At 44.7% G+C, this 27,487-nt stretch overlaps 1 protein-coding gene across 2 annotated transcripts in view; it reads right to left on the reverse strand.

Annotated features, from left to right (window-relative positions):
- LOC148525617 (nucleolar transcription factor 1-B-like) overlaps window positions 1-12,248 on the reverse strand; it is a 23,254-nt gene extending 11,006 nt beyond the window's left edge. The window contains exons 1-4 of one of the 2 annotated variants that reach the window (XM_088470728.1): window positions 12,095-12,248; window positions 11,605-11,730; window positions 9,504-9,679; window positions 9,187-9,270 (exon numbers count right to left, since the gene is read on the reverse strand). In XM_088470728.1, coding sequence (XP_088326854.1) covers window positions 9,187-9,270; window positions 9,504-9,679; window positions 11,605-11,626 — 282 coding nt within the window. In that variant the 5' untranslated portion in view covers window positions 11,627-11,730; window positions 12,095-12,248. Of the gene's footprint in view, window positions 1-9,186; window positions 9,271-9,503; window positions 9,680-11,604; window positions 11,731-12,090 lie in introns of both variants that reach the window. The other variant, XM_088470727.1, reaches the window with a different exon arrangement.
- Between the last annotated feature and the right edge of the window lie 15,239 nt (window positions 12,249-27,487).

Genomic DNA, 27,487 nt, shown 5'->3' on the forward strand with positions numbered 1-27,487 from the left:
TGCCACAAGCTTGGCACATCTATCTTTGGCCAGTTTCGCCCATTCCTATTTGCAGCACCTCTCAAGCGCCATCAGGTTGGATGGGAAGCATCAGTGCACAGCCATTTTCAGATCTCTCCAGAGATGTTCAATTGGATTCAAGTCTAGGCTCTGGCTGGGCCACTCAAGGACATTCACAGAGTTGTCCTGAAGCCACTCCTTTGATAACTTGGCTGTGTGCTTAGGGTCGTTGTCCTGCTGAAAGATGAACAGTCACCATAGTCTGAGGTCAAGAGCACTCTGGAGCAGGTTTTCATCTAGGATATCTCTGTACATTGCTGCATTCATCTTTCCCTCTATCCAGAGGAGTCTTCCAGTTCCTGCTGATGAAAAACATCCCCACAGCATGATGCTGCCACCACCATGCTTCACTGTAGGGATGGTTTTGGCCTGGTGATGATTGGTACCTCCTGGTTTGCTCCAAACAGAACGCATGGCATTCACGCCAAATAGTTCAATCTTTGTCTCATCAGACCAGAGAGTCCTCCAGGTGCATTTTGGCAAACTCCAGGTGGGCTACCATGTGCTTTTTACTAAGGAGTGGCTTCCATCTGGCCACTCTACCATACAGCAAACACCAAAGAAAAATAAATTCCTATAATGGTACACACACAGATGGATAATATTATTAATAGATACTTGGACAAAGAGTTCAGGGCATATAATTACTTATTAGTCCTAGGGTTATTTAAAGTGAGACATGCCATTATAGAAACATTGTTGTATTCATAGATTAAATAAAACATAACTTATTATTATCCCTAAAATCTATACAGCAAAGTATTTTTGTTTAAATTTTTTATTATTTTTATCCATCATTTATAAAAACACAATTGAATCATTGTAAAGAATATTCAATAAAGCATTGATGTTACCACCTCTGATACACTTTGTGTTTTTAATTTATTGTATATTACGACTTGTATAGTCAATTCTATCGGGAGACTTGTAAGATCTTACTTGGTGAATAAATTTTAATCACATGTGATCCTATTCATATCACCAATGGATGTGTGATTCAGTAGGGAACTCGTATGCTGAACATAATTTATTATGGAGTGAATGCATTAACACTTCTTTAATATAAATCCATGTTCATTCATTAGAAATCAGCCTCATATTGTTGTTACTGATCACTATATTCCACATGAGAAAATGATCACTAATCCCACAGTTGGGATCAGTGTGTATCAATTTTATTATATATATATTATATACATACATATATATACACACACACACACGATTATATATATATATATTTTTTTTCAGTAATGTTCAGAAGTAACAGCACCTCCAATAATTCTATTCAGTGTGTATTGCTAAATGGATACTATTAATTGGGGTATATCATTAGGAACTTCCACGAAACCCCGTATCATGTGATGGGTTTAATCCCTATATAGATATTAATTGATGTATTAAATCGGTTGGCACAATTCAAAGATAACAAATTCCACCGTTATATTCGGTATTGTTCCACAAATATTGTTACTCCGATATGTTACAAATAGAGTGTGCTACATATAGTATGACTTTATAGCTATTTGCTATGCTTGGTATACTATGTTGCCAACTGACATATTAATCCCTTTCAAAATGGACTATTACTGTATAAAACACACAGATTAGAATAAAGTATCACTGATAGTCAATTGGTTGCATGCGTTACTTCAACATAGTAGCTTTGGATGATAAATGTATAAGGATCTGATGTGTTATGAGCAGATTCTAAACAGATCAGCATTAAGTTTCATTAATCAACTTGGTGTCTGTGAAGCATAGCATCACTTATCAAGTTCCCAGCTGGCTAGCATACAGATCATTGTTGCCATTATACGTGTTGATAGTTTCTCATATTACATGCGATCAATTGTAACTAGCTTTGGCAGGGTTGTCGGTCAAATCGTCTCACTGACACCAGTTTAAACAGTGTGGGTGGTTCACATTAAAACAAGCTGATGCATGCTAGCTAGACATGTGCATCTCCCTTCCCTGATGCACGTTTCGCTTTGATAGCTTAGTCATAGGATCAACCCGTACATCGGGTTGGATCTTCCTATATTGGCATCCTCCTCCAATCAAGTTCCTAGTTACAGACTGATAGGTCTCTCAACCAATCAGCTGTGCCTGTCAGCTTTCTCAATGGCTAAACCTCGTCAATAGTGTTTAGCCATAGGAGACCGGTGTTTGTTGATATTTGTTTCTGCAGTGAGATCTCACGTAGGTATAGCTATTAGTCAATTACTTCGTATGTGGTCTTTTTAGGGGTCTCATTTTAGCATCAGATCCAAATGTCCATTTGTCTATATCATAAATGAGGAAATTTGTTAAAATAGCGAGTCTATTTTAAAATGCATTGTAGGAATTTATTTTTCTTCGGTGTTTGTATTATATATTCTTGGTAGCACCTTCCCCGAAAAAAAATAAAAAATATATATATAACACTATCTTTTCAAATAGGTGTGTGTATCTAATATATCAAGTATAATAAACAGAAGTCTGTGCAGATATTTTTCTCTTTCTCACTTTACCATACAGGCCTGATTGGTGGATTGCTGCAGAGATGGTTGTCCTCCTGGAAGGTTCTCCTCTCTCCACAGAGGAATGCTGTAGCTCTGACAGAGTGACCATCGGGTTCTTGGTCACCTCCCTGACTAGGGCCCTTCTCCCCCGATCGCTCATATTAGACGGCCGGCCAACTCTAGGAAGAGTCCTGGTGGTTCCGAACTTCTTCCATTTACGGATGATGGAGGCCACTTTGCTCATTGGGACCTTCAAAGCAGCAGATATTTTTTTTGTACCCTTCCCCAGATTTGTGCCTCGAGACAATCCTGTCTCGGAGGTCTACAGACAATTCCTTGGACTTCATGTACAATCAACAGAATTTACCTCAGGTGGACTCCAATTAAGCTGTAGGAACATCAAGGATGATCAGTGGAGACAGGATGCACCTGAGCTCAATTCAAGCTTCATGCAAAAGCCATGAATACTTATGTACATGTGATTTCTTAGTGGGGTTTTTTTTTTATTTTTTTATTAAATTTGCAAAAATCTCAAAAAACAAAAAAAACTTTACACGCTATCATTATGGGGTATTGTGTGTTGAATTTTGAGGACAGAAATTAATTTATTCCATTTTGGAATAAGGCTGTAACATAACAAAATGTGGAAAAAGTGAAGCATTGTGAATACTTTCCAGATGCACAGTAAACCAAACGTTTCTTTTGATATGGGAGAGAAAATTATGTGAACAGTAGTCATTGTACCCTTCATCAAGCACAATATTAAATGGGAAAGTGGATCTCAAACCACATACATCATAGTTTTATATGGGTGTGGTATATTACTTAAGACAGGCAAAATTTACCCAATCAAAATATAGACCCCATAATGTCGACCGGCACATTATTTAGGTACAAAAAAAGTCGACATTGTCTATATCAATATGTAGGCAGTCAAAATGTCGACATAATAAAAACATGGGCATACTATAGACCGCTAATATTTCAACCGGTTTACATATCGGCAGGGTCAAAAATGTCAACATTTAAAAGATAGACAAAGCATAAAGCAGACAACCAAAATGTAGACAGTTAAAATGTCGACAATAATAAAATGACAGCCGCACCTGACAGCAGGCGGCTCAGATGCTAAAAGCTGGCATCTTAGACGCATCAGAGGTGTTGATTTAGACGCTGCAGCATAGGAGCAGAGCAATTGTTTAAGGTAAGGGTGGCTGTGTCATTTTATTATCGTTTTGGCTGAAAATTTTTACTACATCCTGTTTATACAAACAAGCAGTTAGATACAAGGGTTGGTTGTGTGTTGCGTCCCTTATTGTGTGAATATGTTTGAGGTTCAATTAAATTAAGTAGAGAGAGTAATAGCACATGAGGTGCATTAGCTGATCCCAGCAGGGGTGTTAAGTCAGTGGGTGCAGGAGAGGTTGGGAGAGCTCACACCGTTGTCTCCTCTACCTGACCTGGAGAATGAAAGTGATTGGTCAGAGTGCATCCTGAGGGACCCGGACAGATCTCACTGTCCATGCTCACGTAAAAAACGCAGTACATCGTGTAAGTGAGAACTCTGGATCATTGCTGCCTAATTTAATATAAGAAGCAATGTCCTGTACAATGTCCTTTTTTCCTTGTAGCTAACCCAGACACTGATTTTCATTCATGCAACAAAAATGGATTGGTACAAGTAAGGTGGTAATGAGAGAACATTTTTAATAAGGTCAGTGTTCTCCCCAGGCTTTATTTAAGGGGTGGTACGCCCGGTAAAATTATCTTGCCGCCCAGCACGTGGTTTGTCCTTTGTGCAGTGCCGCAGAAACCAACCACAGCCGGCGGCGTCTTCTCAACCAATCGCAACAGGCAGATTCTCTTTACTACAGCTCCCAGAATCACCCTGGCGCTTGCGGCTCCTCCTCCCTCGGTGTCCGCCTTCTGCAGCTGCCGCCCGCTCGTCGCTCAGAGACAGACTCTGTTACTCTTCCTGTGCCCCGTATTACCGGCTCACTCGGCCACACTCCAATCCCGCTCCTTCCGCCACAGCTACTCCCCATTCACTGTGCCTCAGTGGGGATGTCGGACCCGGTCTATTTCTGCAGACCCGTTGGTGCTGCAGAAACACTTCCAGAAGCTGGTGCTGCAGCTGCTCAGGTGTAAACGATGCTGGTAGAGGAGCACCCTGAAAGGTGAGGACCCCTGTGCTTGGTGTTACTGGCTGGCTACTCCCCGGCTGTGTGGCCCCTTTTCATGGCCTTAATTCGGATTTACCCCGACTGCTGTGTGCAGCCCCCTCCTTACCCTTAACACTGCCTGTCCCTAACCTCCTCCTTGCCCCCAATACTGCCCTAGCTAACTACCCTTGCCCCCTCCCAACACCCAGGCCAGGCATAGTGTGCAATAAGGGGGCATACTGTGTACATATTGGGCAATAAGGGGGCCATATTGTGTGGGCTTAATGGGAATTGGTACTATTGTGTGGCCACGTCCCCTCTATGTAAAGCTGCGCCCCTTTTTGCACGAAGGCTGCCACCCAGCTGCTACTTGATGCCACCCAGCTGCCAACATTTTCTGGAGAGAACACTGAAGGTATACTGGACTAGGTACAGAGCACTTTGCTGTATCCCACCTTTGGGTGAGGCAGTGGCATCCCTCCCCACTGTGACACCCAATGCGGGGAGGGATGCCATGTGCGCGGTATAGCTGCAAGCCGACGAAAAGGGTGTGGCCTCACTAACAGGAGGCGTGGCCTCAAGGTCCAAACCCCGGCAAGTACCGTGGGTATCATCACTGGGGTGGTGGGGGGGTGCCGAAGGTGCGGAGTGCCGGTTACCTCACTGTAACGGGAGCCAGCACTTGGTGTCACCCCTCGGCAGGTGACACCCGTGTGCGGCCCGCACCCCCTTGTGACACCACTGGGTGAGGATAGAACAACCTGCAAGCAAACATTCACATTTATTTGCCTACAGTATGTTTGCTTGCTGCACAGTGATTACGCAGAAAAACGGGAAATTAATTCCTCATTACATTACAGCCCTTACAGTGGGTAGTTTACCAGGATGGTATGAAATGCAGTGCCCCGTCTTCCTGACTGAGATACTTCATAAGTGGTGCCACAAAGAATTTAAAAGTAAAAGCAAGCCCATTACCTTGTGGTAGACCCTCTTACTTCTATTTGGGGCCTGACTAGCAGTACTAGGCACATCTTACTTCGTTCTTTCCTCTCCCTTCAATTCTGTGTCTCGATACGGGATTTTTGCCAACCCAGATATAAACGGTCCTCCTCCATTTCCCCCCTTATCCCACTATGGGACAATCCTGACTTCCCACCAGTGGTCTCCTCTCCCCATTTTCAGCTCTGGAGATACACAGGGATTAGACTGGCTCAAGATCTAAACATTCATGATACCTGGGCATCTATAACGGACATCCAACAAAAGCTCCTTCTGCCCTCTTTTTTTTTCTTTCAGGTCCACCACTTTCTCATGTCCCTTCTCCAAGTGGATGTTTTGTGTACCCCCACACATTTTGAAAACCTCTGCCTTAGCTCCCCACTTTTCCTCTATTTATATCCTGCTAATTGATGCAGCCTGTGTCCCTTTGGGCTGCCATGAGCTGGAGAGGGACTTAGGGCCACCCTGATGATTCCTGCTGGGAAGAAGTGAGGGAGGGGGATTGCTACAAGATCTATTTCTACACAAGTTAAGCAAACTGTGCATAAACTCTGTGGTAGGATACACCTGATAAGCTTTCCAAAATGTGTTCTTCTTGAGCTACTAGCTGTTGGCGGGACTGTGGGCCTAGGGGTACACTGGTCTTTATCTGGCAGACATGTCCCCTTTTGGAATGGGGTCCTTTCTATAGTTAATTCCTTCTCTGACCACTCGATATCCCTAGACCACTGGTCTTTCCTGTCCTATTCCAGATGTGAGCTCACTACTGAATAAATGGCTCTCCCATATTTTTGCTGCGGGCAAAGCTTTAATTGCTAGAAACTGGAAATCCCCGTCCTCGAGTCCTCCGCTGCAGTAATTTCAAATGTATAGCCATCTCTTTTTTCCCTTTCCTTTAGAAATATGCTGCAGTGTTAAACATTAGTGGCTGTGCAGAGAACAGGTCTCCCAAGCTGAGATTCAGTATATATCCAATTAACAGAGACTAAAGTAAAGTATGGATAAAGGTCCAGCCTGCTGCAGCTATGCAACATTTTGCCACTGAGACCAGAGCCCTCTGTGCCCAAGAAGTTGCCACCACTCGAGTGCCTTATGCCCATATTTCTTGCATGCCTCCTATGATTACCTCTACAATCCATCTATAAATTACTTGTTTGGAAAGGACATTACCTTTCTGGGGTTTTGTTGGAATCACAAATAATGCCCGATAAATACACAGGAATTACTCACTAAGTATATGAATTTAGTTTTGTCTGTTTACCATCCACTGACTCAGACTGTGTGTAAAAAGATGGTAAAACAATCGCCTAGTTGTTAATACAAAATACAGATACCACCTTTGATAAGGAAGCTGCATCTGTTTTTAGAACAAGTTTGTCCTCCTAGATAGCGTTCCCACTAGGCTGTGTTAGCCGGGCACTAAAATTTCAAAAGGGCACAATGCACCCTGCCCTAATGGCTGAGCCCTGTTGGTGCCCCGCTAAAACAAGCCGTGTACCGGGGAGGGATGGGGGGGGGGGGGGGATCCAGAATGTTCACCACCAGTGAATAGATGACATGCGCATGGCATCTATTCACAGTGAGGACAGAGCTTGCGGGCAGCCCAGCATGTCTAAGTGCTGGAGTGATTGGCCATGCCCACTTTATGGACACGCATGCAAGAGTGCCCTTTCTATGGTCCGACGCCCTGCCAACGGGACTAGAATGAACACTACTAGATAATTTGCACCATAATCTTCCTTGCCAAACGTTTGTCTGCTGCTCCGCTCTGTCAGTCCCTCCATTGGTTGCAAGTTTTCTACCATATTCAATACAAAATACTTTTACTTACACATAAGGCTATTAACCAAACCACACCAACATATATCTCTTCACTCATCTCAAAATATCTCCCAACCCGACCTCTCTGCTCAGCACAAGATCTGAGTCTCTCATCCACATGCATTACTTGCTCCCATTCACGGTTACAGGACTTTTTTCAGGCTGCATCCACTCTATGGAATGCCTTACAATGTACAATAAGACTTTCCTCTAGTCTCCAATCCTTCAAGCGTTCCCTGAAAACTCACCTCTTCAGGCAAGTATATCAAATTCCAGAACCGCCCACATACCCTTCATAGCTTCCATATATAATTACATCCCCTTTCACAGTCCTCACATAACCTCACACTGTCTTTCTTTCATATCCTCCTGACATTTGTCTGACATTCCTATGTGACTGGATCATGCAGCCCACCAAGAAACTCTGCATTCTGGCTAGACCAAAATGCAATATATAGCACCTATCCTTGTGTATCAATACCCATTTCCCTATATATTGTAAGCTTGCGAGCAGAGTCTTCTATGTTCTATTAATGTTTACAATTGCAATGCGCAACGGAATATGCTACACTATATAAGAAACGGTTAATAAATAAATAATGCCTGTAATTCTCTAAACCATAATGTCACATGTAATTACAACTAGGAACACTACCTTTAGTGTTGTTCATCTCAAGGAAACTTCCTGCATTGGTTCAAAAGGAGCATTAAAGCACTAGATTGTGGTCTCATGGGACCACAAAGTTCCTAGAAGAGGAACAAATTATCTTCACTTGGAAAAATGAATGATCAATTCATCTGAAGCCAATTTAGCCACAAAGAAAAGACTTGATACTGACACTTGTAGTTTGTGCGTGGATAAGGTTTGAATTCACACCATGCCACATATGCCTTCTAAACTCTATACAAGTAGAAGAGTTGCTCTTCCCTGAGCAGCTCCTACTCAATCCCCATGCCATGAGATATTGAAGTTACATATTTGGGTGAAAGACCATATCCTGAAACAAATCGGTCTGGATAAATAGCCAGAGGCCATGGTTCCTACTAAAGCACCTCCCAAGCCACAGGGTACCATGGGCACTGGGAAATGAGGGAAAACGGAGGAATGTGGGATAGTTGATATCTCCATGGGATTGACAATGCATCCACTCATCATTTCCCTGGAATTGCGTTGTAAGAAAAATCTCTGTACTTTGGCAATATGAGTTATTGCCTTAATGTCCATTCAAAAAAGCCCTAATCATTCCATCAGTAGCTGAAATACCACTCCCATGGAACAACTTGTCCCAGCATAGGTAATGATGCCCTTGCCTGTTACTAATTAAGTCACCTGTGGTCATGCATTGATATCTCAAAAACCTGAACTGTTGGGGTGCCTTGAGGACAGTGTTTGGGAACCCCTGCCATATACTTCACTTAGAATGGAAGCTACCCATTATAAGGGCTGCCATGTGGAGTACTGAAGAAAAAAAAAAATATATATATATATATATCCTGTTGAACAATGCTCCAGAGCACTTGTAGGAAAAAAATAAATAAATAACTTATATATATATATATATATAAATGAGATGGATAGATATTGAGATAGATATATATCTATCTACACATACACTAGATCAAAAAGTACCACCACTAACCTTTAATTTAATTCCTTTGTATGGGTTCTTTACATGTTCCTCTGTGTCCAGAATCACCTCTGTAAGAGTACGAAACTTCCTGATCTGCAAACAATATAGTATTAGCTTGTTAGCATATTTCACTACATACAAGCAGTTCGATACCTGAACACATCTACCCAAAACACCCTTCTGTTATACAGATTTGACAGCACACAAAATAGCTGCATCCATTGTAAGTGACCAACAAGAGTACTTGGTATAATACAGAATACTCAAATTTGACTTCTATATAGAATTTGTTTTAACTTGCTGATCCAGTTAACATCTCTTCTTACCCGATTTGAAATCTCATCCCATTTTTGGCAACACATTGGCCCAGTGTATTTCTTAAAGGCCAGCTTGTCCCAGTCTATGTGGGACAACGTGATCTTGTACGATCCCTTATCCTGGGTGGACAGTGTGGTCCTCATGGAATTAATGAGTGTAAGCATGTCCTCTTGGGACCACTGATCTGGGGGGAAGAAAATAAAATACACATTTCAAGAGTTTATGCAGTGAATTAGGTCATCGCTCCTGTAGTTTTAAGCCTTTTGTATTTCAGTTTTGTGGGCAGGATGTACTAAAGGGAAAATGTGGCCAAAAATCCGAAAACTGACGTAGCTTGATCCCGGTGGGCAAAGCCACCTATAGATGGCGTTGCCCAACAGAAGCCTGTGGGTTTCTCTTAACATTGTGCCCTGGGAGGAAGCCAATTGGATCCCTTCTAGTGTCCCCCATGGCACGCAAGTTATGAATGCGCAGAAAGACTTCTGTGTCATATACCCGAAGTCCTATCATCACAATGGACAGCTCTTTTCAGAAGGGCTGTACTTTGCGATTTTAAAATCGCAATTTTAGGTACATATCAGCGCTATTAGTGCCAGTATGTACCTTTTCTTAAATTGCGAGAGAGTGAAAAATGGCAGGATGTACTAAAGGGGGATATCCACTAGGCGATTTAAGCAAGCTATTGCACGATAACGACGTCGTTATTGTGCAATCGCTTGCAAATCGCGCATGTTTTGGTCGGAAGCAACCAGCAATGTGCGTGCACGCTGGTCGCTTCAGACATCCATCATTGCCCGTACATGCTGGTCAACCTGACTATCCCGTCAGGTTCAATTCCTGCTACAGCCCTGTGTGGAGTTTGTATATTCTCCCTGTGCTTGCCTGGGTTTCCTCCGGGTACTCCGGTTTCCTCCCACACACCAAAAATATACGATTAGGTTAATTAGCCCCCAACAAAAATTAATCCTAGTGTGTATGTGTTTTGAAGCATGTGATAGGGAATATAGATTGTAAGCTCCACTGGGGCAGGGACTGATGTGAATGGCCAAATATTCTCTGTAAAGCGCTGCGGAATATGTGTGCGCTATATAAATAACTGGTACATAAAGAAATGAATGTTACAAGAGGTTAACTGGTCTATTAAGGAAAGCTCAACAAAGCTTTTCCCCAGCAATATAGCAGAGGAAATTGTAATAAATAATAATATTATTATTAATAAAATAATAATAAAAATTAATAATATTATTATTCACCTCTCCCTTCCGTCATTCTCCCTCATATAGAAGTCTATTAACTAAAAGAAATTGGATTTTCTAACGCATTTTAGCTGAAGAAAGCCTAAAATATTGTTGCTCTATATTTAGTATAGAGAAATCACTGATTTTTTTAAACAAATTTGTCTGTACACATTCTTGCAACCCCCCCAGTATCAATGGGGGCAGCCAGTGGCGGCTTCAGAGGTGAGGCTGCAGCGCAGTCCACAATTCAAATAGGGGAGTGACACCAACTGCCATTCCAAACATCGCCGGCCGGGACTCACTGGCAGTTGGTGCAGCTCCCCTACAGTAAGCCATGCCCAACATCTTTCGTCACTTGAAGACTTCGTCAGGGGTCTTCAAGTGACGAAACTTGTTAGGCATGGCTTACTGACGTGGACGTGTGACGTCATCTGGTATTCCCAGAGCCGGTGGTTGTCCGCTGAATTGCTGTCTGCAGCGTGGCCTGTCCATTACACCAGGATCCAGAGGACCGTCCATGGTGGAGTTTAAGGTTTTAAACTTTGATGAGCAAAAGTAAAATTGTTATTTTTCACAATCACGATTGCCCTCTCCTTTCAACATGCTTACTTCTAGAATCTATCGCTCCGTGGCTTGGAGCCAGGATGCAGCCGCACTACATATATACCCGAACAGATAATTTCTGGACATTTCAATCAAAAGACTTCATACGCATTAGTAGGAATATATATATCTCCCTCTATCTATCTATCTTATTAAATAGACACCTTAAAAGGGTGAGACAGGATCAGGTTGAAGAAATGTGATAGCATCAGGCAGCAACCCTATGCCCTCCTCAGCACCAGGCAGGGCCATACCACAATCTACCAACCTTGATGGCTTGGGGAAGTCATGCTGGTCTGTATTTGCCCGCAGTTGCCACTTTGATCCTCTGCAGGGCAGATCCGTAGCCAGGAGCCTGTGTCAGATGCAGAGCTCGGGCAATCTATGACAGATTCTGCAAGAATACATATCACCTATATTAGCAGGTACACAGACAGCTCCCACTCTCCTAGTGCCCGGTCCCAGCATCTCCCTCAGCAAAGCTCACGTGCACTATACCGGGCCGGGACACCCAGAGCCCCTTCGTGACCGATCTCTCACTGTAACACCGCGGAGCCCGTTCTCTATGCCACGCTGCGGCCTTCATTCCGACTGCTGCTCCCAAGTGTCCGGGGCGGGCAACTCATCCCAGGGCACCCGCGTCTTACCTGTTACCTCCCACCACGTGTTTCCACCGGAACATCCCGGCCTGCTCTGCCTCGTGTTGTATACGTATCCCCCTCCCCTCATCCCGGGAGTTACACCGCGCCCTCACCTACAGCGCTGGCAGCCTCCCGGTGGATGCCTGCGATCGGCCACCTGGTGCTCCGCTCTCTTGGATCCCCCGACCTTCTTCTCCAGTTCTCTCTCTCCAGAGCATGTGGATACTAGTTCCGGGGGCCGGCAGTGAGAGTGTCGTGACGAATCCCCTTCGCCGGAAGGAGTAGGATAGAACCTCCTGAGTTCTGACGTCAGGAGCTGGGCGGACAAAGGGGCGGGGCTACGCATGGCAGGCGCTCTGCTGGGCGAACTGCTGGTCACTTTGATGCGTGTGGTCACTGACTGACAGTACCCCCAAATGGAAGTGGATAGATCCACTTCAGTATTTGTGCGAAGGGGCCTATTTATCATTAAGGGGTCTATACAAGAAGCAGAGAAAAGCCCTGTGTAACTGTACACAGGGCTTATCGCTGCAGTAAGGGGGTTACCATGGATAAGTAAACAGATAACCTAGAGCGCAATTGATATTCCACATATAACTATTTATTGGTACTCTAACATATAAAATGCTAATAAAATATGCAGAACATTAAAATTGCCAGTACATATAAATAGGAACATTCATTTAGTACTCTGATTATATTGGCTTGTTTAAATTGCTCACACAAGTAATGTTGGAAACAATTATACATATGCATACAACATAATCATAGCAGATATAACAGTGTAGCAATGTTGCATTATGTTTCAATATCAGCTCGATGTCAAATGAGTGAAACCCAGTGTTAATAATAATGTGCGTTCTGTTATAGAAAAAGAAGCAGTTTCATGGGAAAAAAAACTATCAATTTATCTCCAGTGATTAATATATCTGTGTAGATTATGGCCCATATTCAATTAGAAGCGAAAAAGTATCGCCGATTGCTACTTTTCGTCAGGCAAAAACTTATCTTCGTATTCGATTCCACCCGCTTTTCGCATACGCGGAAAGTCAATGCAATGTAATAGGCGAAAAAGATTCGCCTCTGAATAGCAGGAGAAAATAAGTGCATTTTTTTTATTTTGGGGTGTAAAGGTGAGGAAACCTCTCATAACCCTTGGGACAGCCCTCCAAAGGATAACTGCGTCAAAAAATCCCTAATAAAAAGTGAGGGACACCCCAAAAAAGTACTTTGAAATTGGGGGTGGAAAAGTGCAAAGTGGGAGTACAAACATAAAAAGTAGCGAAATAGACTTTTGGGGGTCTGCAAGTATGGGTGAGGATTTTTTTGATTGCATGTGCTTGCTTAAGGTACGTTTTTTTACGTTTTTAAATCTTCACTTTAGCTAGTTTTAAATATGCTTGCACCCATTTTCAAGTACCCCAAATTTGACAGGACTACTAAATTTTCTCCCCAAAAAAACTGCTTACTGCTATTCTTCACCACTTGTGCAAAGACACTAAATAGAGGCAACTGTACCAACTTAAGTACCCCAAACACTCTAATTAGGTCTAATCAGGCACTACTACATTGATCCCCAATGTTTCTGCATCTATTTGGGGGGTTCAGGCTGATTTCCCCGATTCTGACACCACTTTTCGCGTGTTCTGACTTCGCGTGTCTCTGTTTTCAGGTCTTTTGGAATTGAATAGGGCGAATCGCGGGTACGCGCACGTTAAGTTTCTGCAGCTAAAATACGCAATGTAGGCAAAAAGTCCGGCAGGCGAAACTTTATTGCGTACGCAAAACTAATTGAATACGGGCCTATGTTTGGATTGAATCCAAATATGGAGCAAACATGTCCCGGTTGTTGAAATAAGGCAAATACCTTTATATTCACAATCCCTCTTTCCTGGCCGTCATGTAGCCTGCTAGTAAAAGCCGGCCGTCGGCTGCTAGATCTGGCACAATTAAGGATTCGGGATAAACTGCAATAGTAACCTTGTACTCACAGATCCTCTCTCCTGGCAGGTCTGGCTGTCCGCTGATATGGAACCGGCCACCGCCACTCAGTGCGGCCATGTTAAGGATCCGGGGTGGACAATGGTTGCAATTATCCAGTTCCCTGTTCTTTTAGTTAGAGTGCCTGTTCCAAACTAAAAGAACAGGGAACTGGATAATTGCAACCAATGTCCACCACAGATTCTTAAAAGTGCCGCACTCAGGGCCTGATTCAGAGCCGGACGCTCTGACCAGAGCGCTCGCTCTGAATCAGGGCCCTCCTACCTAAAATTGGAGCGGCCTCCTGGCCGCTCGCATAGCTGTGAGTGACTACCCACAGCTTATGCGAGCGGCCAAAAAGATGGTCGCGATGGTCATGACCATCGCGACCATCGGGCTTGCGACGAAGACCCTGCGGTAGGTTCTCGCTGCCGCAAGCCCAGGAGTGCTTTTGGCTCTATCAGAGCCAAAAGCACTCCCACTGACATCACTAGTGATGTCAGTGGGGCCGGACCCAGACGGTAGGCGTTCCCATGGGAACGCCTCTGTCTGGACAGCAACGCCTCCGGCACGCCCACCAAAGGGGGCGTGCTGTCACTCACCATCGACAGCACGCCCCCTTTGGTGCGAGACCCATAGCGACAGCTTGGCTGTCGCTATGCGGGTCTCGCGCATGCGCACGGCGGAGCTCCCTCCGTCGTGCGCATGCGCATTAGGGCACCATCGACCCGCTTGCGAGCGCTCAGCGATTGCGAGCGGGTCTGAATTAGGCCCTCAGTACCAATAAATATTTATATGTGGAATATCAATTGTCATCTAGGATATTTGCTTATCAGCGCAATCCTTTTTCCTTCTTTAAGTACATCTATATATGGGATTTTGCTAGTTTTCCCTTTTTATGAATTGCAGCAGGTAAACTAAATTGAAGTGACTAATTGGTTCCTAAGCGCTCGGGTAATTTTTATGATCTTTATGACCTGCTAGTCTCAGATGCCCGGCGCATGTACACACCGAACCAGATGTCAGACGCCAGTGATGGGAAGAATGACCTGGTAATAGACGCATGCACAGACACAGAAGCCCTGATTCAGAGCCGGACGCTCTGACAGAGCGCTCGCTCTGAATCAGGGCCGGCCTTCTTGTTTTTTAGAATGGCCTCCTGGCCGCTCGCATAGCTGTGGGTGACCACCCACAGCTATAGCGAGCGGCCAGGAAGATGGTCGCGATGGTCAAGACCATCGCGACCATCGGGTTTGCGACGAGACCCTTGTGGTAGGGTCTCGTTTCCGCAAGCCCCAGAGAGATTTCGGCTCTCACAGAGCCGAAATCACTCCCACTGACATCACTCGTGATGTCAGTGGGGCCGCCCCCAAACGGAGGCGTTCACATGGGAACGCCTCCGTTTGGGCAGCCACTCCCCCAGCCCGCCCACCAAAGGGGGCGTGCTGTTACTCAACATTGACAGCATGCCCCCTTTGGTACAAGACCCAGAGCGACGGTTTGCCCGTCGCTATCTGGGTCTCGCGCATGCGCACGACGGAGCCGGCTCCGTTGTGTGCATAAGATCAGAGGACCTTATGCACAAGATCGGAGGACCGCAGGAGAAGACAGGATCGGTGGCCACCTCTTTATCACATCACTTCCCAAAAGGTAAGTATGCGTGAATCACAATATAAAACATCTATATATCACTTCAAATCAATGCGATATATAGAGAAACATATCACTCCTGAACAGGGGAGGATCTAGGGGGTCATTCAGACCCGGTCGCTAGCGCCGATGCGCTCGTTCTGCGCATGCATATGCATCGCAATGCGCGTGCATAAACCATTTCAAATGCTCAGGAAGCGTTCGCTCGCTGCTCATAGACTGCCCAGCAGAGTGAGTGACAGGAGAGGCCATTTGTGGGTGGTGACAGGGGCAGACCACTAGAAATGGGGGAGTCCACGTCACCTGGCTGTTTTTTACACTCAAGTGATCGCAGTGCTTGAGGTAGGGCCATAGTCAACCTAAAGCGCTGCGTTCGCTTCCGATGGTACTTGATGTACTGATGCTTGCATACACTTCCTGGAGATGACATGCATTAGTGGGCATCTGTATTGGGAGAGCAAAATGGCTACCAACAGCCATTTCTTTTCATGGTTCTTATGTGTGTATCAGACATGAAATGGTACAGGAATGTGGAAAGCAGACAAGCCATAAATCCTTTAGGCGTTGTCTATTGCGATGTATGCCTGTGTTAAGTTTTAGACAGTCTTTATCAGTAGTTAACCAATAGAGTAGTTTGAAGTAGGTTTATACCCATATTAGTAAAGTTAGCTGGGTATGACAAGTAGGATACTATATAAACAAGAGACAAAGGGGATTTGAGCGGCCTGCCCTAAGCCTGGATCCAATTGCAGCTGGTGGCCAGGAAATTGTTTTTCCAGCTATTCTGAATAGACCTAAAGCTGGCCACACACTAGACCAACATACATCCAACCAACCAACTAGTTGATTGGTTGGAATGAAAATCTGGTAAGGTATGGGAATAACTGATGATCAGCAATTTGCTCGTAAATGCCAGAAAACAGATGAAAATGGTCATCAGACACGTTTGTTAAATGTTTGATCTAAACAATTTGTTCAAACAACAGCTTTTGTCCATTTTCCGGCGATTGGGAGCAAATTGCTGATTGTCATTTGCTTTCACACCTTACCAGGTTTTCATTCCAACCAATCAATTAATTGGATGGTTGGATGTAAGTTGGTCTAGTGTGTGGCCAGCTTAAGGCTCCTGGATTGTGTAACCATTTTATATTCCGAAGCTAAATAACTATTATTATTTTATAACTTATTTGTTGTAATAAATTGCCTCTTTTTTCAAGATACTGGTTTGTGTGGCTTAATTAACCTCTTGTATCCAAGAACCTTATTTTGTTCCACCGGGAACATTAAAGTGGTGTCAGCAAGTGGGATACAGAGAGTTAATAGTCATAAACATTCTTGGAATGTGTAGTCGATGGTTTTAGTGTTGTGCAAATGCTGGGTTGTGCAACCCCATGTAAAAAATCCTCTGTCTCATAAGTGAATGAGGGAGGTGTGACTTGATCAGTCACAGAGTGTATACTGTACGTCACAGTAGATCTGTATGTTGTCTGTTTACTGTCTTTGTGTTTGTGTTGTTGAAACAAACAAGAATAATGCATTTTAAGATTTTCAAAAAATATGCAAATATGTTTAAAGATGAATTGGAATTTCAGCTGGCTGACTTTCAGAAAAAGCATAATGTTGGTTTTTCACTGCCTGGTATTGATAAGAGTAAATATAGCGACATTTTGCGTAGACCAATATATATTGAAATAAGTGTAAAATCTGTTCTGAAGAATGCAGTAAAAAGCTAGCCTGTCTCACAGATAGGGAGAGTAAGCTTGAATTCACATTGTCCCATGAATTCCCAAGGCAGGGGCATTGCAGGGATTTATTTTGCAGCAGCTGCTAGTGAGAGTGAGACAGAACAGTGTAAAAGCACAGCTGCCTTTGAGAAAAATTTTTTTGAGGTAGATTCTTCAGATGATGACATTTTGCCATTATGTGTTTCTGAGAGATCTGAAAGTCTCCCTTTAAGAAATTCCATAGGGGGGTACAGAGTTCTTACATACAGAAGATAGTTCAGAAATTAGTGAGCTTGAGATATAGAGAGAAGTTTGTGAAGTTACACAGATAGAATTTCAGACAGAAATTAAGCAATGTATTCACACTACAGAAAATGTGATTGATCAGAGAAGTGATTGTGTGATGAAAATGTCTGATGATTGAACAAAATGTTGAAATATATAAATGCAAAGAATATGTCCAGAAATTAGAGTCAAAATTGGATGCAAATGAGTTTTATGATAACATGCCAATGGTTTGTTGTACTCCTTAGGTGAATGATGGTATGCCTGAATTACCAGTCACTGTCCAGCTTGCCATCCATTGTGAAATGAATGAAAAGCAGGAAGTGTCTGCATACCCATTAAAAGGGGTGTCGCTAAGTGAAGGGGTGGTGATGATGCCTTTTACCTTGCCCAATGAGACAAAAGCCAAAGGGTGGGACATAGGTAGGAATTCAGTAAAAGTACATGTCCCTGAGACTGAAGACTACCCCCACGAGAAAATAACCTTTACATGGCATGATCAGTGTGTCATTGAGTTTAAAAATGCAAAAAGTGAAGATGTGTTTTCTGATGAAACATCCATCGCAAATGATGTTCATGGTTTACTTGCTAATTGTGAAGGAGGGGTTGGTGGATACACACTGACTTACCACAGTGGGCTTACATGCATTACAGACACACTGATTGCGGGAATATTTTGTGACAAAGTTGCAGATTTTGTGTTTGGTAATGAAATTCACATCCCAGTGTATTTCCTTACAAAGCCTTAACAGCCAAAGGTTTTGAAGCAGCTGAAAGACACACAGTTGCTAATGACAATGGCAGAAACGGTCATGCTGCGAGGGGGAGATCAAAGTGTGAAATTTAAACCAATGTTTGAACTGTCCATATTGGATTTCTTTATGATCACAGCTCCACAGTGGTGGGAAGATTTCCAAGACAGAGAGCATTATTGGTTCATGGACTATGGTGCTATCTGCACCCACACAGAACTTTTGTGGAGCTCTACTGAAGCAAAGCAGCCATGTTTACAAGCTGACAGCAGACAGACAGACAGAAGAAGGGGCTAGCGAACTTGTTGAATCTATGACTATTTTCCAAGAGAGCAGTGCGGCCTTTATTTGATGTGCCTTGGGGTGAGGCTATAGAAGATCATTTAACTCAGGTTACAAATTGTAAAAGATAATTTTGCTAATCAGCATTATGAGGAAAGTTGGTTACGGTTGTTCAACCCTGTTCAGGAATAGGGGGTTCACTGGTTTACTGCACATGCTCATCTCTGGAATCATGATCATAATATGCATGTATCTTGGGATCAAGGTATTATTTCTTTGTGTAGGGAAATGTAACACGCTGGATTCTGCTAAATTGATGCCGATTAGGAGGAAAGATTCCTATGAGAACATGATATACATGTATTCCACACCATACGCCCAAAGCTGGACTGTATTGGGAGAGCAAAATGGCTACTGACAGCCATTTTTTTTCATGGTTCATATGTGTGTATCAGACATGAAGTGGTATCAGACATGAAATGGTACAGGAATGTGGAAAGTAGACAAGCCATAAAACCTTTAGGTGTTGTCTACTGCGATGTACGCCTAACCCTAACTGCAGCCTAATCCTAACCCTACCCTAACTACAGCATAACCCTAACTGCATGCAAATCCTTACCCCACCCTAACCGCAGCCTAACCCTAACTGCAGCCTAATCCTAACCCTACCCTAACCAGAGCATAGCCCTAACTGTAGGCAAATCTGAACCCCACCCTAACCACAGCCTAACCCTAACTGCAGACAACCCTAACAGCAGTCTAACCTCACATGAACCCTAACTACAGCCTAATCCTAACCTATTCCTCACTACATTCTAACCCTTACCACAGCCTCATCCTAACCCTACCCTAAATACAGCCTAACCCTAACCGCAGCCTAATCCTAACGCTACCCTCACTACAGCCTAACCCAAACCTCACTATAGACTAACCCTGACTGCAGCCTAACACTACCCTAACTACATCTTAATTCTAACTTTATACTCACTACAGCCTAACCCTAACTGCAGTTTTATTCTAAGCCTGCCCTAACTGCAGCCTAACCTTAACCTAATCCTAACCATACCCTAACTACAGCCTAACCCTAACCACAGCCTAATTTTAACCCTACCCTAACTGCAGCCTAATCCTAACCTAACAACAGGCTAACCCTAACTGCAGCCTAACCCTAACCGCAGCCTAATTCTAACCATGTGCTAACTGCAGTCTAACAATAACTGTAGCCTAATCCTTACCCCAACCTAATTTCAGCCTAACCCTAACTGCAGCCTAACCCTAACTGCAGCCTAATCCTAACCCTACCCTAACTACAGCATAACCCTAACTGCATGCAAATCCTAACCCCACCCTAACCGCACCCTAACCCTAACTGCAGCCTAATCCTAACCCTACTCTAACTACAGCATAACCCTAACTGTAGGTAAATCTGAACCTCACCCTAACCACAGCCTAACCCTAACTGCAGCCTAATCCTAACTCTACGCTGACTACTGTATAACCCTAACTGCAGGCAAATCCTAACCCACCTTAACTGCTGGCTAACCCTAGCTGCAGCCTCATCCTAACCCTTACGTAACTGCAGCCTTACCCTAATGGCAGCCTAAACCTAACCTCAGCCTAATCCTAACTGTAAATTCATGTGTCCACATTCTGGCTGTCGACATTCACATCAATGTTGTCAATGTTGGCTGGATCATCAGTGTTTTTGGACTTGTGTTCCTGTGATTTCCTGTGATTTGTGCCTGTCAGCCCTGAAGAGATCGAATGAGGTTGCTAAGTAAACGCACATAAGCATTTATTTATATATTCCGATGTGGAACATTTAGAGATTAAGAAGTGTCCAATATGTTGAATTGACTATGATTGGAACCTTGGAAAGATATCCTTGTTTCTGAAAATCCGTCTGAAGATAGAAGAGTTCCCATACCCTATTGGGTGAACTTTGTTTTATTGCAATCTTGTGTATTGGTATATGTGATCCCTATCAAATATTTTGTTTCTCTTACTTATGTGGTAGCGCTTAGTGATATACCCTTGTTATTATGACATTAGGAACATGTTGACATCCTGAATGTCGACATTATGGTGTTGTATATTCCAGTACTCTTCATTTCTAATACATGTAGAAATGAAGAGTACATATAATGATATATTAACTATACTACATATAATAAATCAATAATAAGTGTAACATGTACAGTACAGTAAGTGATTTACCTTCAATGTAGAGGAACAGGAAACACTGTTACTGTAGCTACCTCCCAGGACGATGCTGTGTCGGTGTCTGGAAGGTCATGATGACTCTCCTTTCTTTCAGGCTTCATTTTCTGCTGCAATTGAACCGAAGTGGGGAATGGAGGGATCGGGGGTTCCATGGATGGGGGGGTTTGGAGCTGTGAGGGGAGAGAGAGCAGGACAGGGAAACCTTTGTGGGGGGGGTCAGGAGAGCTGCGGATGGGGGAGCAGAAGAAGCAAGCCTGTGTGGGGGAGGGGGGTCGGAGGTGCCACGGATGGGGGAGGGGTTGGAGCTGTAAGGACAGAGAGCAGAGCGGTGAGTGGAGAGAAGAGAGGGTTGCTGCTAGATCCTAGAGAAAGGACCTCCATGGAGAGAGACTAGAGGAAGGAAACCTGGGAGGGGAGGGGGGGAAAGAGTGCAGCGAGCTCCACTGCATGTGTCTCTCACTGTGTGGCGCTGACGATGAGCTGTTCTGTCTGGGTGTGTGAAGGAGGGAACTTGTGAATGGAGGAGCTCTGTCTCGCGAGATGTCAGCCTATTCTCACAGTTTCAGAAGCACATAGCTCCTCCAAGCTAGGGGCCTCTACCAGGTGCCGGTGGGCTGCCAATGCCCGTTAGAAAGAATACACTACTGGGGGCGGGACCACATGCGGCATTCGACCCCACATCTGGTCGTCCTCCCGGGAAACTTCCCGGTGACTTTAACGGCCAATCCACCCCTGGGTGCTACCCACAGCTCAAGAAGCATACTCCAAATCAACATAAGAAAGAAGAGCGGTTTCATGGCTGCACAAAGACCCATAGTTATTTAAAAGAAGAAATCCTTTATTGATATACATTAAAAGGATATCTTATTGCTATCATAAATGTGGTGAAATATTTAAAAATTTACAAAGTGTGTAATAAAGACAAGAAAATAGTTTTTATTAAAATAAGTTCAATATTATGGCTCCTGTCTCAAATTGTTCTTACTATAAGTAACATTTATTCAGGCTCAATTGCCTATTTATTAACACACGATTATCAGTGTGATTATCCCATTTGTATAAATGAGTAAACAGTTACTCTCAATGAGTCACATTAATGTCTACTCCTATTGGCTCTATTTAGAGACACAGTATGCAGGGGCGTATCTACCCATTGGCCAGGATGGCACCCGCCAGAGGCGCCGGCCAAAGGGGAGCGCCAATGGGCAGTGCCACCAGCAGCCAATAGGTGGACTACCCCAGAGGCTTGAACTGGCCCCGCTGGTCAACCGGGCACCAAGTGTAGGGCAGACCGCAGTGAGAGTGGTCTGCCCTACACAGTTACAAACACACAGCAGCCAGTGACGGCTGTCTGTTTGTTATAGCAGCCAGCCAATGAGAGTCAGACAGACTCTGAATGGCTGCTGCGTCATCGACGGAGGGAGCCAGCTGGAGCTCACTCATGAGCTCCGTCTTCTGGCTCCCTCCGCAGCGTGTGATGGGAGAGACATCATGAGTGGGCCTGGAGGAGTGGGCAGGGGCGGTCGTCGGCAGTAGTGGGGTTCAGGTAAGATGATGGTTTTTCTTCTGTGTTTTTTTTCTGGCACAGCACAGGGGGGTGGTGGTGTGGCTACTAGGGGGCACTGTGTAGAGAGTGGCCGCTACTGGGGGCACGTTATTGGGGGGAAGGACTCTTCTGGGGGCACTGTATTGTGGGGGCCGCTATTGGGGGCACGTTGGGGGGGATGGCCGCTACTGGGGGCACTGAATTGTGGGGGCCGCTACTGGGGGCACGTTATGGGGGAGGGATGGCCGCTACTGGGGGCACTGTATAGGGGGTACTACTACTGGGGGCACTGTATATGGGGGACTACTATTCAGGGCAATGCATAAGAGGGATTACTACTGGGGGCACTGTATAGGGGGACTACTACTGGTGTGCACTGTATAGGTGGACTACTACTGGGAACACTGTATAGGTGGACTACTACTGGAGGCAATGCATAAGGGAAACAAGTGCTGGGGGCACTGCATAGGGTGGACTACTACAGGGGGCACTGCATAGGGTGGACTACTACTGGGGGCACTGTATAGAGGGGACTACTACTGGGGGCACTGCATAGGGTGGACTACTTCTGGGGGCACTGTATAGAGGGGACTACTACTGGGGGCACTGCATAGAGGGGACTATTACTGGGGGCACTGTATAGAGGGGACTACTACTGGAGGCAATGCATAGGGTGGACTACTACTGGGGGCACTCCATAGAGGGGATTACTACTGGGGGCACTGCATAGAGGGGACAACTACTTGGGGCACTGCATAGGGGGGACTACTACTGGGGGCACTTCCTGAAATTATGGGGGGAGGGGGGTGCCAGTCCATTACCTTGCCAGGGGCGCTCGGATCCCTAGATACACCCCTGACAGTATGGTTACATGAATATCAGAAAAAAAATGACTTGTTCGATACAGTGTTTCAGAATGTTACATACTTTACTTGTCCTATTTTAATACCACATAACACCACCAGATGTCACTAATCCACTGTGTTAATGAAGTTTTAGCGGGCACACAGATAACTGTAATTAACTGTTCTATTGGATAACCTAATTTACCTTATAGTAATATTTCTATCCCATATAACTGGTGGCACACAGAGAAATCTCCACTCTCTAATCACACAGATATCCTGGTATTGGTGGTCCCCTAGTTGCCCGGACTCTGGGCCTAATTCACTACCGATCTCAACTGCGATTATGCACGCAATCGGCCGATTGTTGCATTCTGCGCATACATATGCATCACAGCGCACGTGTGTGAACCAGTCAATGCAATCGGGACTGCGATCGCAGTGACTACACAGACCCATGGCAGAGTGATTGACAAGAAGTGTCAGTGCGTTTGAACACCGTTACAGGGGCATGCATAAATTAGCCATACACAGCTTGGCCTTTCACTGCGTGCGATGAGATTAGCAATGAGTAAGGTCAGACCTTGTGTAAGTGTGCGTGAGGCTCCGTTGTTACTCGATGTTACCGATGGTTTTGCAGACTTGCTAAGTATTACGGATGTGTGTAAGGTAAGGTAAAGTGGGCATCCTTATGTTAGGCTGCGACGGCATGGCTACTGCAATATTTGGCATATTTTCGCAGTGAGACTGCGTGCGATTATGGAGTTGCGATCGCAATAGCGATCCTTACTGAGTCAGGCCCCCTGTCCTTTTGTTTGTGGATTTCAATTACCACTCATTTACATTAAACAGTTATACATGCAGAGTGTTGGTTGTAATATCGCCTCTGTTAATTCCTTATTATCTCTTTATTAGAGTGCATCTCAGGTTATATACTGTTCCCAAAGACCATGGTTTATTGATTTTGCAATTAATATTAATCCACGTCACTTAATCCTCCATGTCTATTGTGTTACATTGGAAATGCCAATCTTGTTTCATAGGCAAAACTCAGTGGCAGATTATTCTCATTTAAAGCCTCGTGTATATATTTCTGTGCATACGCGCAGCAGGGGGGTTTCCGAGTACCTAGAAACCCCCCTGCCGGCAATGTGAGTGTATGAGAGCACCTGCCACGGGGTGACAGTATCCCAGTGCTCGCGAGTCCCGGAGCCGCACACTGTAGGTGGAGGGGTGAGGGGGGTTTGGCATTTAGGTGAGCACTGTGGTATGTGTGTTTAATGTGTGTGTCTGTGTCAGTGTGTGTGTCTGTGTGTGTATGAGTGTGTCTGTCAGTGTGTGTATCTGTGTCAGTATGTGTGTAGGCTAAGGGGTGGGATGGATGGCAGCGAGAACATGTCGCATGGCAGGAGATTCAAATCAGTCCCTGTAGGAGTATGTGATACAACAGCAGCTATACTGCAGAGCAATTTTATAACGGGAATTACTGGGGGCACTGCATAGGGGGGACCACTACTGGGGGCACTGTTTAAGGGGCACTGCATAGGGGGGACCACTATTGGGGGCACTGTATAAGGAGCACTGCATAGGAGGGACCACTACTGGGGGTACTATATAAGGGGCACTACTGGGAGCACTGAATAGGGAGGACCACTACTGGGGGCACTGTATGAGGGGCACTACTGAGGGCACTGTATAAGTGGCACTGCATTGGGGAACCACTACAAGGGGCACTGTATAAGGGGCACTACTGGGGGGAGGGGGTCTTTAATAAATCATGCTGGCTGTATTTATTTGCCTGCCGCATTCATGTTTTTTAGTGATAGAGGTGTGTGTGTGTGTGTGTGTGTGTGTCCGTGTCAGTCAGTGTGTGTATCCCATCATAGGCTGAGTGGTATATTTAAACAACAAGAATCACCCTTATGATCCTCAATTAGGGTGCACCTATATAGTTATATAGTTATAAAGAAGTATTCTAAGTTAATATAAAATAATACTACGCTGCTCCCCAAAAAAGCAAGTCTTGATTGCTGTATATATATATATATATATATATATATATATACTGCACCAAAAATGTAGGCGGCACTCAGAGACTGGTAGAAAATATCACCCCCACGGCAGAGGGACTTTAATGGGTCAACGTTTCGGGGTCTTCCGCCCCTTCCTCAGGACAACATTCTGTTGTCCTGAGGAAGGGGCGGAAGACCCCGAAACGTTGACCCATTAAAGTCCCTCTGCCGTGGGGGTGATATTTTCTACCAGTCTCTGAGTGCCGCCTACGTTTTTGGTGCAGTGTGCATTGGGGGTGCTGTCCTCCTAAGGAGGGCACCGGAGCAAGTAGTGACCTTGTGTCTGGAGACACAGTGTGGAGGAGTGCCGGAGGTGTGTTTTCTTTTTATATATATATATATATATATATATAATTATATACATATATATATATATATATATTTACACCAATTTTCTGTATATATATGTTCAGTGATCCGTCACAGGATCGCTGAAATTTCACATGTTAAACTTCACCGATTTGAAAATCACGATAATTTTTTGATCATGATTGTCATATCTGTGAAATCCAACATGTTGGATTTCTGTGATCCTGCGATGACGGGTTGCAGCATCGCAGAATCACGGCATACCATCGCAGATGGATGGGGGCTTAACACAGACAATGCTGCAATTAACTTGGACTTGACACATGTATATAGAATCAGCCCTTGCTTCACCTGATACAGATCACTGTTTTTGCCTAATCTGTGTTCATGACATGTATAATGGGCCTGATTCAGAGCTGAACGCTCTGACCAGAGCGCTCGCTCTGAATCAGGGCCCTCCTACCTTTTTTTGGAGCGTCCTCATGGACGCTCGCATAGCTATGGGTTACCACCCACAGCTATAGCGGGCGTCCATGATGATGGTCGCGATGGTCTTGACCATCTCGACCATCGGGCTTGCGACGGAGACCCTGCAGTAGGATCTCGCTGCCGCAAGCCCTGGAGTGATTTTGGCTCTAACAGAGCCAAAATCACTCCCACTGACATCACTAGTGATGTCAGTGGGGCCGGCTTCAGACGGTAGGCGTTCCCATGGTAACGCCTCCGTCTGGCAGGCATGCCCCCGGCACACCCACCAAAGGGGGTGTGCTGTCAATCAACATCGACAGCACGCCCCCTTTGGTGCGAGACCCGGAGCGACAGCTTGGCTGTCGCAGTCCGGGTCTCATGCATGCCCACGACGGAGCTCCCTCCGTCGTGCGCATGCGCAGTGGGGCAACATCGACCCGTTTGCGAGCGTCCTTTGCTCGCGAATGGGTCTGAATGACCCCCAATGTGCTTTCTATTTAACACACAGATAATGCTGCATCTGCTGGTAAAACAGTTAACTTGGACTTGACATATGTATATAGAATCAGCCCTTGTTGCTACAAAAAATCCTATTTATACTGACCAGCGGTCTCTTGGCAGATAATTTATTGTACTTTGGGACCAATAGATGACGTATGTTGGGCATATGGTGCATACACACGGTCAGTTATGTCAGATGAACGATTGAATGATTTACCAATGATTTGAACGATTTGAATGATTGAACGATTTTTGCCTGTATTACAATGAATGGAATCGTCCAAATCTGACTGCAAACACATTACATGTCAGATATCATTATTTGACAAATGGGAACGCGCATCGTTCATTGTTCATCTGACAAACATGTCAGATATGTCAGATTTTCCTTCAGATATAAACAATTGAACGATTTTTAAAATCGTTATCGTTCATATCTGAAGAAAAATCTGACCGTGTGTATGCACCTATACACTATTCAATTATCTGTCAGATATCTGTCCAATCTGGCTGTTTGGAATGAAAATCTGGTAATGTATGGGAGCAACTGACAATCGAACATTTGTTCACAAACACTGGAAAACAGACAAAAATGGAAGTTCAACCAAATTGGTTAAATAAAACAAATGTAACTAATACCCCTTTTACACCGGAGCTAAAACCCAGGTTTTTGAAGGGTTAACCAGGGCAGCTCCCTGGTGTAAAAGGGGAGAGAGTTGGATCGCCGGGTCGAGTGACCCGGCAATCCAACCCTGGTAACTAGCAGGGTTTAACACGGGCGTAGCCCGTGAAACCCTGCTGTGAGAACAGCGCACTCCAGGTCACGATGACCTGGAGTGCGCTGCTAGCTGGCCGATTGGTCCGGCTTCAGTG

This window comes from Taudactylus pleione, unplaced genomic scaffold, assembly GCF_031769625.1.
Source record: "Taudactylus pleione unplaced genomic scaffold, aTauple2 ptg000102l, whole genome shotgun sequence".
In the NCBI taxonomy this organism is placed as follows: domain Eukaryota; kingdom Metazoa; phylum Chordata; class Amphibia; order Anura; family Myobatrachidae; genus Taudactylus; species Taudactylus pleione.